The 16895-nt window shown below is 40.4% G+C and overlaps 1 protein-coding gene across 2 annotated transcripts in view; it reads right to left on the minus strand.

Annotated features, from left to right (window-relative positions):
• KIF26B (kinesin family member 26B) overlaps nucleotides 1-16895 on the minus strand; it is a 283959-nt gene that overhangs the window by 192888 nt on the left and 74176 nt on the right. For both annotated transcript variants that reach the window (XM_050315249.1, XM_050315250.1), the window contains one exon: nucleotides 3816-4349. In XM_050315249.1, the coding sequence (XP_050171206.1) occupies nucleotides 3816-4349 (534 nt within the window). The remainder of the gene's footprint in view (nucleotides 1-3815; nucleotides 4350-16895) is intronic.

Genomic DNA, 16895 nt, shown 5'->3' on the forward strand with positions numbered 1-16895 from the left:
AAAGTAACGAAAATGTTATGCATTCAATTTAATATCACATTCTCTATAAAAATTAGAAGAAGCAATAATTTCATTAAGGAATTTGGACTTTTGGCTCCTATATTACTACCCCAAGGCCAAAGGTTTCTTTTTCTTTAGAAGTGTTATGTAATAATGCATAAGCAACAGAAGTGTACTTAACACTGTGGTATCCTGTAATTCACATCAGAAGCTGGACAAATAATTCCAGCCCTTCTCAGGCAAAACCTCACCAATGTAAATTAGTTTTCTCAGAGCAGGGAAGGACTGAAATCCCTCTGAATGATAGAGAGATCAACAGAAGCCTTTACAAGTGTTAAAACACAGTCTGATCTGCAGGGTTTACAAATACTACCCGGCAACAAGCACTGAAAGAGCACAGTTTTCAAACTCTGAATCAAATTCTAATGAATTTTGGCTAGTATTTTTTTACATGTATTAAACAACAAGGGGTCAGTTTTACTCTGACCAGGTAAACACTTCAGAATTCCAGTAGTCATAGAAGTGTTTTAACAGGCCATGCTCTTTGTTCAAGATCAATAATTCCGTTTCCCTGCATCTAATTCCCTGATTTTTCAAAAGGACCACTTCTCAGCAAAATTTGATTCAGCCCCTTTTTGTCAGGCCTAGGGGACACCACAGATCTTTAGAACCAGATCTTTGTTTGTGTTTCAAGGGGTGACTAAATATAGAATCACATAAAACAGGGACAAGGAGGACTGATGGGGTCATCTACATCATCTCCTAATCTCCAGGTGGGATCAGTTTTGCCTAAAAAATTGCTAGTAGCAACTTCTCTGAAGTTCTTAGGAGACTCCATTGACTGGTTCAAATTATGCACCCACAAAATTATTAGAAACTTTCTTTTATAGTCGGCATGTATCTCCAGTTGAAGACAGCACTACTTCTACTTTTCAGATTTTAAACATATAATACATTACTAAATCTGATAATATACAAATTCACGTGTTTTACTTACACTCCTTGTAGCAAGTGCTCTTTCTGCAAAATTATTTAATAGTGGTAAGTCATTTAAGACTTGTCTTACACTATTGTAGCAACCAAGCCTTCAAATACCACAGCAATCCCTTTATTTTATTTTTTAAAATTATTTTTCTACTGGAACCAAAACAAAAATTGTAATTAATTCCCCATAACAAGGTTCTAATTTTAAGCAGTCTGGAAAGAAGATGCTAGGAAAGGAATAACATCATACAACTTACAATTTTAGGAATACTTTTTGGTGCCTAAAATTGCAGTGAGTCAATTCTGAGCCTAAGAAAATCACTTCCAAACTAATATTTTCTCTTTTTGGTGATACTTTAGGGAAGAAATCATTGTCAGTTTTCAAGGTACTCAATCATTTCTCTCAAGTTATCTAGACTGTCTATAAAAAGCTAATTTACAGTGGGAGGTGTCTACCACAGGTGCCATTAAGTCTAGAGCCACGAGACTGACTTTTCCCTGGACATGTGTTTAACAAGATTATGATGTAGAAGCATACTGCACTTCTTTGTGTGAAGTGCAAGGCTTTTTATCCCAAGAAATTATCTTCTATTCCTCTTAGCTAATGTACAGTGAGGTTTTTCTAATCACTATTCTTAAGGGAAGGTAAGAAAACTTAATTAATATATAGACATTCACAAGTAAGTAGCTGGCAACTCTTTTTTTAATTCACCTTCAAATCAAGAAGGGTTCTAATTAAGATGAGATAACAGATTCAACTTCCTAGTGTTCTTCCCCAGCAGAGTTTTGTAAGTGCATAACAAAAATATAATGATATGGGACAGAAATCTAAAATCTGTAGCAAATAAGATTGATTTCTGCACACAAAAGTAGAAAAAAACCCCAAAGCTGGCATCTTGCCAATATTTGAAATTACAAATAAATTACATTTCAAAGTTTTTCTTCTTACTTGACTAATTCCCAGTTTGATACAGAATACAGACACTATGTAAACAAATACTAAATTCCTTTTAGTGTGTTTAAAGATGAAAGCTATCATTATTATTTCTGAACTGGAGAACTAAACGTGGCAACTTGAGTATAGTGAGAATTTCAACATTTGAAAGTACAGTCTTAAAGAAAACAATGAAACAATAAACACCTTCTATCAAAGACATTTATTGTTAGAGTTTGGATTTGTCAGATTTTTTGTTTGGCTTTGCCAGATTTTTTGTTTGTTTTCTGTTTTCCGAGTGGTTAGTTTGGTTTTTGTGTTGTTTTTGGGGAGTTTTGGCAGGAGGGTCTGGAGGGTAGGCAATCTTTTTTCTTTCAAGGTTTCTTGAAAGGGAAGGACAGGGAAGAATCCTTAATTTAACTGAAGCCAAACTACAAAATCAGTTTGGACAATTTTGAATCTTAGGTTCTCCTTCTTATATTTTGAAGTCAAAATGAATCATCTAGGAAATGCAAAAATTATAAAAAAGTAAATAAAACCCACATTTTCAAGAACCTAAGAGACTGTGAATGCAACAAAATTCAACTAATTTTCCTAATACAAACAATAGTTATTCAGATTTGTTAATGTGCATTCTTTGTTTAGGCTTTTTTTTCTTAGCTCAAACTTAGATCAGACTTTTTTTCTTAGATCAAAAATATGACCACATACTGACCTACCCAAATGTGATTCAGGTTCACTAGAGCATAAATTACAAAACCATAAAGTCACATATTTTTCCAGATAAAATAACTGTAGTTCACTTCTGGTTTTACCTAGTTTGCTTTGGTGCATGACAATATCTTAATGCTTATGAATAACTTCACATTTTTCTGGCTGTAATATCAGTTACTTATACTAACAAAGGTTAAATATTAATTTAGGGATCTACCTTGCACTATGTTCATAACTTAATAGAAAGTCCAACTTTCAAAGTTATTTATGGACTTAAGGAAGCCAACAGGGATGGTTGGGAGAACGCAGGAAGAACAGGCTTATATGTCCCAGTCTGCAAGCACTGGGGCACTCTGAAAATCCCACGAGCTACAGTTACGTGCATCAGAAAGCCTACCTCCTGTCATACAAAAGCTTCTTCTCTGCCATCTGCTATGGATGGGTTCTACAGGTATTTATGGGTGTGGTGTACCAGAAAACAGTAGGCCAAGAAGGAGGAAAAGACTGTGCTGAGAAGTACTCGAAAATCTCCCAGAATTTCTAAGATCTGAAGGTTACTGGACCTCCTGAATCCATGAGAACAGATAAAAATCAAAACACCAAGAATCAGCTGAACCTGCAGAAGGCCACCAGCACACTAGCATCAAGACTGCATGAAACTTAGAACATGCTGATGAAGTTAGTGCCTGCTATATGTAGTCAAAGGATCGTATACATACGAGATAAAAAAACTCCTGGGTCCTTCCTGAGTTCCAGCTCAGTCACTGGTGCACTAGTGCCACCTTCCACTTGTGAGTAAACAAGTGTGGTTGGCTACCAACTATTCCTCCAACCAAGTATTCTGAGAGAGAGTAAGTAATTGTACAAGCAAATAATTGCCTATAATGTATGATTAGTTATCTGCACTTAAAAACAACAGCTCTTAATAACAGTTGAATAACAATTCTGCTCTTAATAACAATTGAATTAATAAAAGGTGTTCTAATTAACTCTGCTTTTAATCTGTGCCCCCCCCCAACTCAATCCCCCATCAGGAAAACACAAATTTATAAATATTCCTTGTTCTGGTGCTCCCTACACAAATGGCTCCACTGTTACCCTCCAGGAGCAAGCCGTGTTAGTCTGCCCATGCAAGCTTTAATGGGAGGGAAACGAACACATTCTGTCATTTGAAAATACTTACTTGGTAGGGATATAGAGTGACTCCATTCGTTCTTGACAAAGACCAGGAGCCGTCAAGGTACTGATGGGCCTGGATGGCCACAGAGTTGAGAACATTACCGTTGCTGGGGCTGGTGGCCATTTGAAAGCTGACCTTGGCTTGGTGTCCAGGAGAGCCATTTTTTTTCTCCACCCCGTTGCCGATTCCTAAACTGTTGGGTTTTCCACCGTGTTTGTTGGCGACAAAGCCTGTGTAGTTAGATGTAGCATAAGGAGAAGGCATGTATGCCCAGTCCCTGGGCTGCAGGCTGCCCATGTGCCGGGGACTCACTAACGTGGGGATATTGGAGAGAGGTGGGGGAGAGCTTGGCGAGGCATCGTAATGTTCTGAGTTGGCAGCTTGCTCCAAGGTCAGCACCATCTGAATGGCCTCTTGCTTCAACTGGTTCAGGTGTGTGGCACAAACATCACATCTGTTGTCCTTCTCGTTCCATGCCTTACGAATGGTATTGGGAACTTGGAGCTTCTCGTGAATCACTGAAGAGAAACCCGGGTCCTGAAAATCAAACAGAGAAGGGTAAGGGGAGGACAGAAGAGAAATGTTTAACCATGGTCACCACAGTGAAACACTATTAATGTATTTCAAAAGCCAGTTTATGAGATAAGCTTAGAATGCAAACTAAGCTTAGAATGCAAACAAAGGCCATTAGATACAGTCAACATATGCCAGCAGCAGAGCTGAACAAAACTGAGAAACTAGATTGTGTTGGAAAGAAAAAAATTCTTTTACTGATAAGTGGCAAATATTATAATTCCACTGCAAGCTTCAATGCATAGCAGAGAAAAGGAATTAACCTGCTTCACGCCACTGCACCTAATTTCTGGCTTGAATGAAACCTACTCTTAGTTACACAGGTGAGATTAAGAGCAACTCCACTATAGCCAGTGGACTTGTATCATGGTTCATAAATCCATTTACTCATCAGTGCCAGCTTTTGGTACTCAGAAAACCCAGGAAATACTCTGCAACAAAAATGTCACACTTCAAAGACTGCTGTAAAGAAACAAAATGAAAAAACAGAAGTACTATCACTCTCCCAAAATTCTTTTCAGAATTCAAAACAGATGGATAGTTGATAAAGTCATTTACCAAGAATACACTTTTCACCAAATCCCATCCTCCCCCAAAACAACCCTAAAAATATCCAAATGAAAACAAATCATCTTTCTGTTACTGAAATGTTCTACCACTATTTTGAGCATCTGCTGATTACGTAAAATAAACTAATAATTTTACTTATAAAATACAACACATATAGAGTTAATAGTCTGTAAAGATTAATTTTCTCCTTGGAAAGCATAGTTTTGGTGCAAAACCATATAATGAAGTTTAAAGCCTTTTGCCTCATAGCAAATGCCTATTTCATGGGTAGGTATTCGAACACCAGTGGTGCTCCCCACAGAGCAATAAGCCACTCTGATCTGAATGCTGGCCCAAATTGCAAAGTGCTTCAGTGAGCTCTGAAGCCCAACAGCAGTCTTAATGGAGGCTTAGCACCAAACCTGCCTAGTTCTCACAGTATCACACAGTTTTAGAAACTCACAGCAATGATGTGTGTGCTACACAGAGCAAAAAGGTGACAGTGGTTTGATGGAAATATTTCTTGGAATTTTCACACCAAATTTCTGTGGTTTTAGAGACCAAGTAGGGCAGACTTTACGTGCCCCTCCTTAATTTTTGGAGACTTACTGTTGGATTTTCTTATGACTACTCAAAAAGGTTTAATCAGCAGTATCAGAATCTTTTTTATTCTGTCCATCTTTGTGGCTCTAATAGCTTTACTGAAACAGCAAAATGAAATCAGACTGAGAGAACGCATGTGTGTGTGAGGGGGAAAAAAAATCCCACAAATAGGCAGCACCCTTATCAAGTAATTAAGTAATTTGATGAACCCCATGCCATCGAGATAGACAAATTTCATGTCTAGATAGTTTGGCTGTGCTGGGAAAGTGGGTAGGGGGTATAATATAGGGAGGGAGAGAATTCATTGGTAGAGGGTCATATTCATTATGATCCGTCTTTATAATATACTTGAGCATTTTATTTTCACTGTTTAACTACCGTGAACAGCTCCTCAGCATGCAGTGATTAATTGATTCATAAATCACGGTGCCTCTTTATGCACAGCAGCAAAAGAGCAGTTCCAGTCCCAGAAGCCCGGGAGAGTCATATAAGCTGATGGGAAACAACAGGAGACTGAGATCTGATCAAGCCTCAAGCTGGTCATTTCTATTCTATGCACAAAGGGGGTCAGAGCTTCAAAGTGTGTCAGGAAGGCAGGAACTGGATTCTGTAACAACCCTTCCCCCTTAACCTTCGGGAAAGGCACTGGTGGAAATCAGGGGGAAAAGACAGGATGCAAAGGATGTCAAATCCCATTTTCCATCCCAGACCATAACTAGGTCAACAGATCACATCAGATATAGGCACCCACTCTGTGATGCCAGGTGTGCAGGGAAATGATTCTCTACTTTTCCCATAATGAGCTAGACAAAGCTACCTACATAGCTGAAGTGAGGTGTGTGCCTTCTTTCCAGGCTGCTCCACGTCAGTCCAGGAAAAATCCTTGCCAGCTCTTCCTTCAGCTAGCAAGGGTCACAGAGGTAGCTGTTGTTCTTTGAAAGTTAACTTCCCTTAGGCAACTGGGCTTGGACCCAGGTAATTATATACAACATTCAGATCCAGCAGCAGAAATTCCAGGATACTATGATAAATATTCCAAGGAAATAATGCCTTCTTTAACGTAAGCAAATGTCAGCATGATATAAATATTCAAGTAGCACACCAACTTTAAAAAGTACTGGACAGCAGTGAATTCAGTTTCATCTCAGTGTTAAAACAAACATCAGATCATTCTCTGATACAACAATAAACAGAGAGAGAGAGGGAGGAAGGGAAGATGGAAAGCTGTTCCTCCTCAGGAGCAGAAAGGAGAAACAGGCACAACCTGAAATGGTTGCTCCCAAGATTGGCCCTAGTAATCTATCAGACTCTACTAGACAGATAGTTCTATCTGGATCCAAGTCTGGGATATGAAACAGAAAAGCCTACAGGACAGCAAATAAATTTGGAGGAACACAGGTTTCAGTACATTAGTCACATTTTGTTCTCAAAACAAAACTGATGGAGCCTAAGAGCTTACTTTCATATTCTGCACTGGGCAGATCCATTGTAATTTCAAAGTGTCTGACAACACATTTACAACACATTTAGCAGGGAGGAGAACAAAGCTGGACAGTCCCTACACCCTTGTTGGAATAGCAAGGAAATGCAGCTACACCACACTTTCTGTTTTAGTATTTCAGCTGCAAGCAATCATCTGCACACATTCCCCTGGGAATGCTTAATAGTTCAATAAACAGTATCTTGTCCCATACGAAACAGTGATGGGCAAGACTCACTGGTAAGCACTTTGAGCTAGCTGCACTGAGCAGCAGGAGTTGAAAAAGTTGAAAACTCACTACTGAAATTTGTGAGGTCTAAGAAACTCCACACTCCCTGGCGAAAGAGCAGATTTGCTTGTGAAATCTGAGGTTGATATTGGAAATACCATTTATGTTTTGGCACTCATTTCCAGTCCTGACAGAACAAAGTACAGTGACACTGAAAACTGAAACAGAACTTTAAAAATCACAAAAGAGTTTGGTTTGAGTTCAGGGCAAATGTTCATGATGGTTTTTCTCCTTGCTGTAATGGTTCACCCATCTTTAGTATAAACATCATTACTGTAAACTCCTGTTCCTATAATAAACAAATGGAAGCGTGTAAGAGGTCTGAAAGCTTCGGGAGATCAGACACAACACAGACCATAGCACAAATGCACACGGCAACAGCGAACTAAACAGAGCACTAACTGATCTATCCTGCAAGAAGGCTCTTTTCACCTTACCTTTGAGTTTTCCAGGTCAAGCAAACACCAATTCCAGATATGTTTAGTTGGTCATGTTCTCCACTGTAACCAAATAGTCACTAAATTCTTATCTTTGATCCTGAACTAAAAACCCACATGGGAAACACAGAAGAGGGAACAAAATTTTGCGTTTTTGAGACCCATCATAGGTATGTTGAGGAATTTCTGCTTTAACCAGTGCAAATGTACTGAGTAGAGGCACTAGTTAAGAAACACTGAAGTGCTTCTTGCACAGACAGTTCTACCAGAGTAAATGCAATCCTAATTTCACAGGGGAGGAGGAACAGCATTACTATATGATCATGTAAGGGACTGCAGAAGCATCCTCCTCTCTTTCATCTCCCTTCATAAAACTGTGCCTTACTGTATAGTTCTCATGATGTTTTAACTCCACTGCTAAGAAAGCAGATGACAAAGCTTAGAGCCCGTCTTCCTCAAGAGAGAGAGCAAACAACCACTTCCAGCATGAAGCACCATCTGTTTCACACATACATTTACACAAAGCTCATAAGGAGACATGATGAAAGTAGGATGAGCTCAACTGGTGGACAGAGAGACAGGCAAGAAATAAGAAGAACTATTTGCACTTTTATATGTTACATGGATCCTAGTTGATCATAGATTCATATACAAATACCTCATATACATTCTACTCTTTTGCAAGCATACAGCAGGCAGATACTAATACAGGACATGTTCTCTAAAATTTCATACACAACTGTATTTGATTTGGCCAGTAACAGGCTATGCAAGTTAGACATTGTAACCCTACCTCGTTACCTCAGAGAAAACTCAAATACACAAAGGATCTCAAGACCTTCTTGAACAAATTGCATTCTTCAACAGCAATATTACTCACCAACCTTTACAGAAAAACAAAGAGTCAATACTAACTAAATCACAGAGGTCAGCTTCCACTCGAAGATGCTCACAAAAGATTTATGGAGTTCTCTTGTTTCTGAAAGGGTCCAGACAGGAATGACTATTGGTATGTAATTCATCACACAAGGTGAGGAGAAAAGGGAAAAGCATCAGAGTTCTTCCCATGAAAAAGTATGTTTTCCAGATTCTCCCTCTCCACAGGTGAGGAGTAGAACAACTTAAGAAACTTCAGTAGGAGGGAAGCCTTAACCTGATAAAAACCCCATGTTATTCTATGATTGTGCAAACATGTCTACTCTAAACACAATCCTGCAAGTCCATAGTTGATTACTATTTAGGAAAAATGGGGGCGGGGAGGGGAATTTAAACAAAATAGTCTCCTCCATTCTCCTTTCTCTCTTTAGGGTGTACTTTCCAGTTCAATACAGAGATTATACTTGTAATTTGTTTTCCAGAGGCAGTTGGTCTGTTTTCCAAGACTCTGCATCCTAACTTAAAAGCCTATCATCTTCTAGGCTACATTTTAGAGATTTGCTGTTTTCACCATTCCAGAGCCCCTCACTGTTATGATGGTACCACTTCCATTAAAGCAAAAGTATCTTCAAATATACAGAAGTCAATGGGAGTTTTTCCTTAAAGAAAGCATGACAGGATACATGCTATGACTCTAAATTAGTAGTACTGTACCATCAAACTAAGCCTGGAACTCTTGGATAAAAATCAGTTAGCTTTGGTAAAGTAACCCAAGTAGACTGAAAGACTGAATCCTCCGAATTATCCAACTTGGCATGATGTCTGCTAGCACAAGCACTGTTTTGGTAAGTAAAAGCCAAAGTTGCACATGAGTAAGACCAAGGGGCCCAGCAAACTGGCCTCCCTTGCTCTGTTGCTCTGTACACAGCAACTGGCACCTTCTCTGGGCAAAAGCACACTGCCTTACCCTCCCTGCCACAGCAGTCATCCCTCACACCCAGTAGGTCTTTTTCACACAAGCCTTCCATTATCACTACCACCTGAGCAAATAAAACTATCTTATCTCCTCTACTAGAGAAGAACATATTTCCCTCTTGTCCTTCTGAAACTCTCTCCTTTCCCCAGCAGGAATATCCCCCCATAATCACTGTTACTGCATGTTGGGGACAGTAGAGAGGAGGTAATCCTAAAGTGGAGCACTTTAAGTAGGAAACTGAGATCACAAGGAAAGCATAGTAGAATAAGAGAGAGGCTTTTTATAACAGCCCATTTCCAGTAAGCCCATGTAAAAAGACTGTCTTACCAGTAAAATCTCTGCAGTCTTATTATATCCCACCATTTTAACTATTACCGTTCTTGTCCCTCAAACTTTCTACTGCTGATTTGAGTCTTCACTTTCAAAAACGCAATAAGAGTGCACCCTGTCCTCCAGTTGGTGTTTCCAAAACACATCTAGGGGACTAGTTCTTTTCAGAAAGAGGAGGAATTCAAAAATCAAGTCTTAATCCTGCCTGGTGTAGCACTCACAACATTAGTATTTCAAGGCGTCTTTCTTGAGCTGGCACATACAACTGACATTTGGACTTTTATAATTTAACACTTGTCAGTATAAACCAGCCACTCTGCAGCCAGAAAAATTTATTCCTTTGGTTTAGGCGGTTTTCTTTTCTGAAAGAGACAGAAGGTCTGAGCAGGGCTCACCTTACAAACTTGCAGCAGAAGAGAGAAAACTCTGGGAAAATAGGAGGATTAAAAATAGGGAGGAAGGACAGAAACAGGGGAAGAAAAATAAGGAGTGTTCTCTAATTGCTCCATGGATTGGCTTATGGCTCACGGCTCTGATGATGGATCAGCACTGACGGACTTGCAGCTGTACACATCTGGCACACAGGTGTTTGCGTTAGCATTCGATAGCTAGACAGCAGCCAGATTTTTAATTGGGTTGGGAAGAAGAGATGAAATAGCAGCAGGAAAATCTAAATACACACTCAGTGGTGCAAGTCCAAGTCTTGCCCAATGAGCTCTGCTCTGCAGTTGTCTAGAGCCCTGCAGCCCAGACTCAGTCTCTGGCCACGGCACGCACAGGGTCTTCTGGAGGGAAGCTACTTCTACAGCTATGTGGCAGACAAACTCAGCTGGTGCTGAAAGGGCAGCATTTGTCAGCATCCTTTTGATAGAACAAAGAATAGACACAAACTTAGAATTGCAGAAACCTCATGCCTTATGCTGGAAAATGCAGCAGCTCTATTCTCTCTTCCTTGTTTTCTACTTTCCTGCCTGGACGTGGAAGGATTGCATTTGCTTTCTTAGCCACCAGAGCACACTATGAGCTTGTATTCAACTGACTGTTCACCTTGACTCCCTGGTACTTTCCTGCATCATTGATATAAGGAGTTTTGTGTCATGCATGGAACCCAGATGTACTACAGATGCATTTTTGGTCAAGTTTCCAATCACCTCACAGAAGTTGTTGGCTATTGCTGCCTCTTCACTCAATTTGGGTCCAGATATAAATTTGACTTAGCTACTAAGTTAGGATTAGATGCTCTTGTGAGCTTGCAAAGTGTTTGCTTTATCAACAGAATGTTACTCTCACTGGTCACCACAGTGGCAATATGATAACCTTTTTTCATAAAATCCTTCTGATTACCATTCACAAAGACATTGTTCTGTACAGTTGATATCCTGTTACCCACCCTTTCAAACCCATCTGGGACAAGCATGACAGACCTATGATTATGTGGGCCAGACACGTTAAAATACTGGAATAATATTATTTTTTCTTTGATCCTTTCAAACCTTCCCATTATTTCAAGCTTTGATAAACACCAAATCAACAGATCACTCAAACCTCCTCTTTGAGCAACCAGGCTACAGTAGCAATTCTTGGTCTGACACACCTCCACATTTTCAAAGTTTAGTAGTTTGCTTTTCCTGAGAGAAGAGCATTATAATTCTTTGACAAATGCCAGCACAGAGCTACTATTGACACAGTAACCACTGATTTCTCAAAAAGCTGTTGTACTTGAAGTACAGTAACTAAACATCACAGATGCAAAGGTCAGGACAGTATTTGTGACACCTATATACTTACTGTTCTCCTGATTTAAAAAGAGGTTTGTAGCAAATTGAAATCTCTTGTAACTGTAATCTTTTATTTTAGGTAAACAATCATTAGAAAGATTATTGTGGATTTTATTTCATAACTTAGCATTCTCGAAAGAAATACTGAATATGTTACCTTTTTTTTTGTCAAATTTGTTCAGCTTCAACATGTCTACAATTAACATGCATCATAGAATCAGGAACTTTTGGTCTCCTTAGCTTACTTCTGTATCCTGCTTTTTTAAACCATTTCTGCAGGCTCACTCTTACACTTTTCTCTCCACTCTAAGAAGCATTACAATCTTTAAATTCCATTCAAAATCACTGGGAGGGAGGCATGAAAATTAAAAAAAAGAAAAAAAAGGTCAGTAGAATGATACAAGTTATTGGTACCTTTTACTAAGGGTAAAAAACATTGCCTTTGCATGTCCAATCTTCCTTTTAATTTTGACTCAGAATTATAGAATCAGCCAGGCTGGAAAGGACCTCTGAGGTCAGGTCCAACCCTTGATCCAACACCACCGTGGTTACTAGACCATGGCACTCAGTGCCACTCCAGTCTCACCTTAAAAACCTCCAGGGATGGAGAATCCACCACCTCCCTGAGCAGCCCATTCCAATGCCTGATTATCCTCTCTGTAATGAATTTCTTCCTAATATCCAATCAAAACCTCCCTTGCAGAGCTTGAGACCATGCCCTCTTGTCTTACTGACAGCTGCCTGGGAGAAGAGAACGACCCCCACCTGGCTACAACCTCCTTTCAGGGAGCTGTCGAGAGTGATGAGGTCACCCCTGAGCCTCCTCTTCTCCAGGCTAAACAACCTCAGCTCCCTCAGCCTCTCCTCATAGGGCTTGTGTTCAAGGCCCTTCACCAGCCTGGTTGCTCTTTCTCTGGCTCTTCTTCTGTTTGTTTTAATTCACTTGACTTTTGGAAACAATTCTACCATTTCCTCCAGTTCACACTGATGTTCCAACGTGGTGCAGCAAATCTACCTTTCATTCATCTTAGATAACCTCTCCTCAAGCAATAGTCATTCAGGCTCTCTTCTCCAGTTTCTTTTCCATGGTTCTCAGCTTGACTGGAGAGGAGATGGGAAGGTCAAAGATTGACCAGAATTAGAACATTGCAAACCTTAGTAAAGAACTAATTATGCTCAGTTAAAACCTGAAGAGCTGAAGTTTATCAAGGCCATTTGACATTCACATTTTAAATTGACTTTCTTTCATGTCCTTGCATATGAAAACACCAGGTAACTCAAGTAATCTCAATCTTAACAAACAAAATTCTTCAAATCAGATGGAGCTTCTCTGCATGCCATCTAGGAAACAACAGAATTCATATTGTTCCAAATCACTGAGAAAGTAGATCATGAAGGCAGTAGTCACTTCACAGTAATAATGAAGTCCCTCCCACGCATATTCACAGTCAGGGTCACATGAAAAACTGAAATGTGTTTGTCTCTTCTTTATGTTTTTGATTAGATAGATAACTTGTTAAAAACATGCAATTTGGAAACAGAAGTGAGTCTCCTCTCCGCACTGATTCTCAAATCCTTGTACATGCAGAGCATTCCAAGTTGCATACAAACCTGCTCTTACCACTCAGTGGTAGTCACATATCACACTAGTATTGACTGGGGATTTCTATAAGCTTTTTATCTCAACTGAAGTAAACATACACCTCAGTGCCCACAGAGTTGTTACATGCCTTCTTTAGGGAATGACCCAAGATCAAGCAAATGGGCATTGAGAAAGCTGGAGGGTTAGTTAAGACTGTTGAGAACAGTCCTAGATGACTGTACAACCCTTTAGACTGCAGAAGAAGATGACGAAATACCTACTTGAAGCTGATGGTGAGACTGGAAGGGGATGAAAGAGAAGGGATGAAGGAGGGAAAAATGAGAAATCAAGGCAAAGATCTATGGAAGAATTTTTTCCCCTTAATTTCTGATACAAGTAATTTGAAGGTCTCCTGATGGGGTCAGCAAAGATATGCAATTGCTAACCTAGAAGGAAGATCACAACATCCCTATTAATAAGCTGTATGCCACCCTGCTTTCCTAAAGGACTTGATGCTGGTTTGGGTGGACAGAGGTTGCATAAGAGCATCCTGTAAGCAACCCTGAGGTTTGACAGCACAGCACCTGTCTGAAACATTCTCCTTGACACATACCAGGCCTGTAGCAGGCTGCTGCTTTAAATAGTAGCCACATACCAGGTGTTGACAGTCACTTGCTCCACAGGCAGCTAACATCCCCTGCTGTCTAGCCATACAGGCTCTCACAGTCTCACTTCGATCTGTTAAATCTTTCTCCCTCAGTAACATTTGGCCTGTTATCATTTATCACCTCCTTCTCACTCATCCACAGAAGGGCTGCTCTGCTTGTTTCTGCATCAGGATTCTGCAAACTCCAGTGGCGTCTAAGATAAAACTACATTTCAGTGACTCAGCCTCTTGGAAATCCCCTTTTTACCTCAGAGAGGCAAAAGCACCACCATCCTATTCTTTTCCTGACAGCAATACAATTCCCATGCTCCCTTTCTGGTTTGCGTAGGCTTTTTGGATTCCAGCCTCAGGCTCCCCAGGCTTATCAGGTGCACAACTCCCAAACCCAGCAGATACCCTTTGACCCTCCTCCTGCCCCTCGGCTGTGACACCCCACCTCATTCTGTACACTAATCCCAGCTTCAGGTTAACTGATACCATACTTACCACTTCAGGTGTGCAAGACGTTATTCACCGGTTTTTATTAGCACGGGGGTTTGTTTGTATTAATACTGTGAACTAAGAAAAATCCCAGCACAACCCACTGACATTTTATTCTAACAGTTTTAGGTTACCTCAGAGTGAGTTATGTTAGCTTGTGAAAGCTCCTCAGCTTTGAAGCTTTGACAAAATAACAGACAGTAACCAGATATAGTTTTGTATTTATAGCTGTTTCCATTAACACAGTTATATTAAGAGCTTATTAATGATATAATTATCAAATTGTCTAATTATGGGTTTGCTTAATTTCTTTTGTGCACATGAAATCACTTATAATCATTGCCTGTGATCCCTAGAACACCTAAAATGAGATATCATATCAATGGCTTTTCTTTGGAAGTGAAATTTGAAAATGTAAGTACACTACTCCCTCTAAAATTTTACCACTTCTGATCTCATCACATTATACATATTTCTTATGTACAATAGTTTAGATATATTGATACCGTTTTTATGCTTGCAGAAAAATACTACAGACATATGAAAACAAACAAAAATGCACCAGAAAAGTAAAAATCTGTCTTAGAGGGTGCTGAGTGCCCCCAACTGCTGTGCAGCCAAATCTAAACACATTACAGCAACCATGGAAGAACATGTATTCCACCTAGGATAAAGGGCAAGAGGCAGGAGCACACCTCAGCTTTTCAGTTAGGAATAATTTCATGAGCAAAGTTGTTTGCAGATTTCCACTTCAGTTGCAAGATCAGCTTATGTTTGGTTAGCACAGTATAAATATTTGTGGTATGCAAAGGGAAAGAAAGAAAAGAAAAAAAAACAAAACAAAATCTTGAAGAAACTAATGAAAGTAACTGGAATCTGACAACTCTCAGTGGGAACTGAATTACTCTGTCATGACTCTAAAATACATCAAGAAGATAAACTGCTGTGCACAGGACACCTTTTTGCCAGGCAAAGCTCTTTTCTCCAGCCCTGGGGTAGTTGCACTGTTTAACTATGCCAACACACATGGTAGAAAGTGTGCTATGACACAGCCTTTTTCTCTCAAGTCCACTGCAAACATACCTGCTGAATTTCATTACACTGTCAGTGCGTGACTTTCTACACAAACTATAAACTAATGTGTATACTTCAGCGTATGCTTCAGCTCCAATTCAGCGGACTCTGCCTGCATCTGCTGAGGCAGTGATTGCACAGGGTTTGGTATTTTGTGCCAAGGGTAGTGACAGTCTGGGTTTGAGGGGCTGGTGAGTGCAGGAAGATGTGCAGGGAAGATAGGAAGCCGTGATCAGGATGGAAGCTGTTGGGCTGCTGAGTGCAGCTTTACACGAGGAGAGCTCCAACTCCACTCATTATGGTTTTTGCAGAACCTGCTTTGGGCTGCTTCCATGCCAGGTGATCCAGAAGGCACCTACTACACCAGCAATGACTCAAGCTGCATGACGCAAGGCAGCTCTGAGGAAAAGTACTGGCTGGGGTCCAGCAGCTTGACAAGCTACTTGGCTGCCAGGCATCTGGTGATGTGGGTATAGAAGAAACCGCCATGGATCTGAAGCCAAATGAAGTTGGTACAGAGTACAGTGTGATTCCATGGGCCTTGGTCAGCCCCCTGAGAAGACTGCTGCTTCTGATACTCACAGCCAGGAGCAAGCAAACACGGTCTGACATTTACCACTGCACTTCTACAGCTGATAAATGCTTTATTTCTATACGTATCCTACGGTCAAATTTGTGACACTGCTGGAGCTTTGGAGTACTGCTAATAACCTCTTGTTGTTGTCACCTACTAAAAACAGAGCATCCCAAACTCAAAAAGTAGATGTTGTTTCAGTTCAGAACTATTGGGTTTGTTCAAGATTGCTCACACTGTGCAACCTCAGGCTGTCATAGCCTCCACAGCCAGTATCCCATCCTCCACCCCCTCACAAGGTCCCAAGCAATTCAAATGGTGAAGGATGCAATAGGGCTCAGTTGGAAAAAGTTCTCACCAAGGTCTCAATGAAAGCATTCAGAGCTAAAGGAGGCCAAGCACTCCCCTCCCCACATCCATTCACTGTGAACAGAAGCCTCAAGCCCTTGCTGTGGGACCACAGGGGACAGACACATAATGAGCCCTCAATGTCAAACAGCACAGTGTTGCTGGCCCCCCGTGACACTGATCTACAAGTGTGGGCTAAAAACATACCTCCCCCACTCTCACCACAGCTCACGTTCTCCCCTGATTAAGCTGACTGCTGACAAGCCCAAGAGGGGATCAGCCTCTTGACTTGTGTGGTCTGATGAAGGCTAAGATTACAAATCTTTTTCCAAATAGTCCCCAAGTGAGCCACATACACACACACACACAGAGAAAAAGAGAGGAGGAGGGTGAAAAACTTCCAGTAGGGGCTGGTAACATTAGCTGTCCTTAAACCAAAATACAATGTACCTCGAGCTACAGTGTCA

Source organism: Myiozetetes cayanensis, unplaced genomic scaffold (genome assembly GCF_022539395.1).
Source record: "Myiozetetes cayanensis isolate MyiCay16 unplaced genomic scaffold, myiCay2020 scf2-11, whole genome shotgun sequence".
In the NCBI taxonomy this organism is placed as follows: Eukaryota; Metazoa; Chordata; class Aves; order Passeriformes; family Tyrannidae; genus Myiozetetes; species Myiozetetes cayanensis.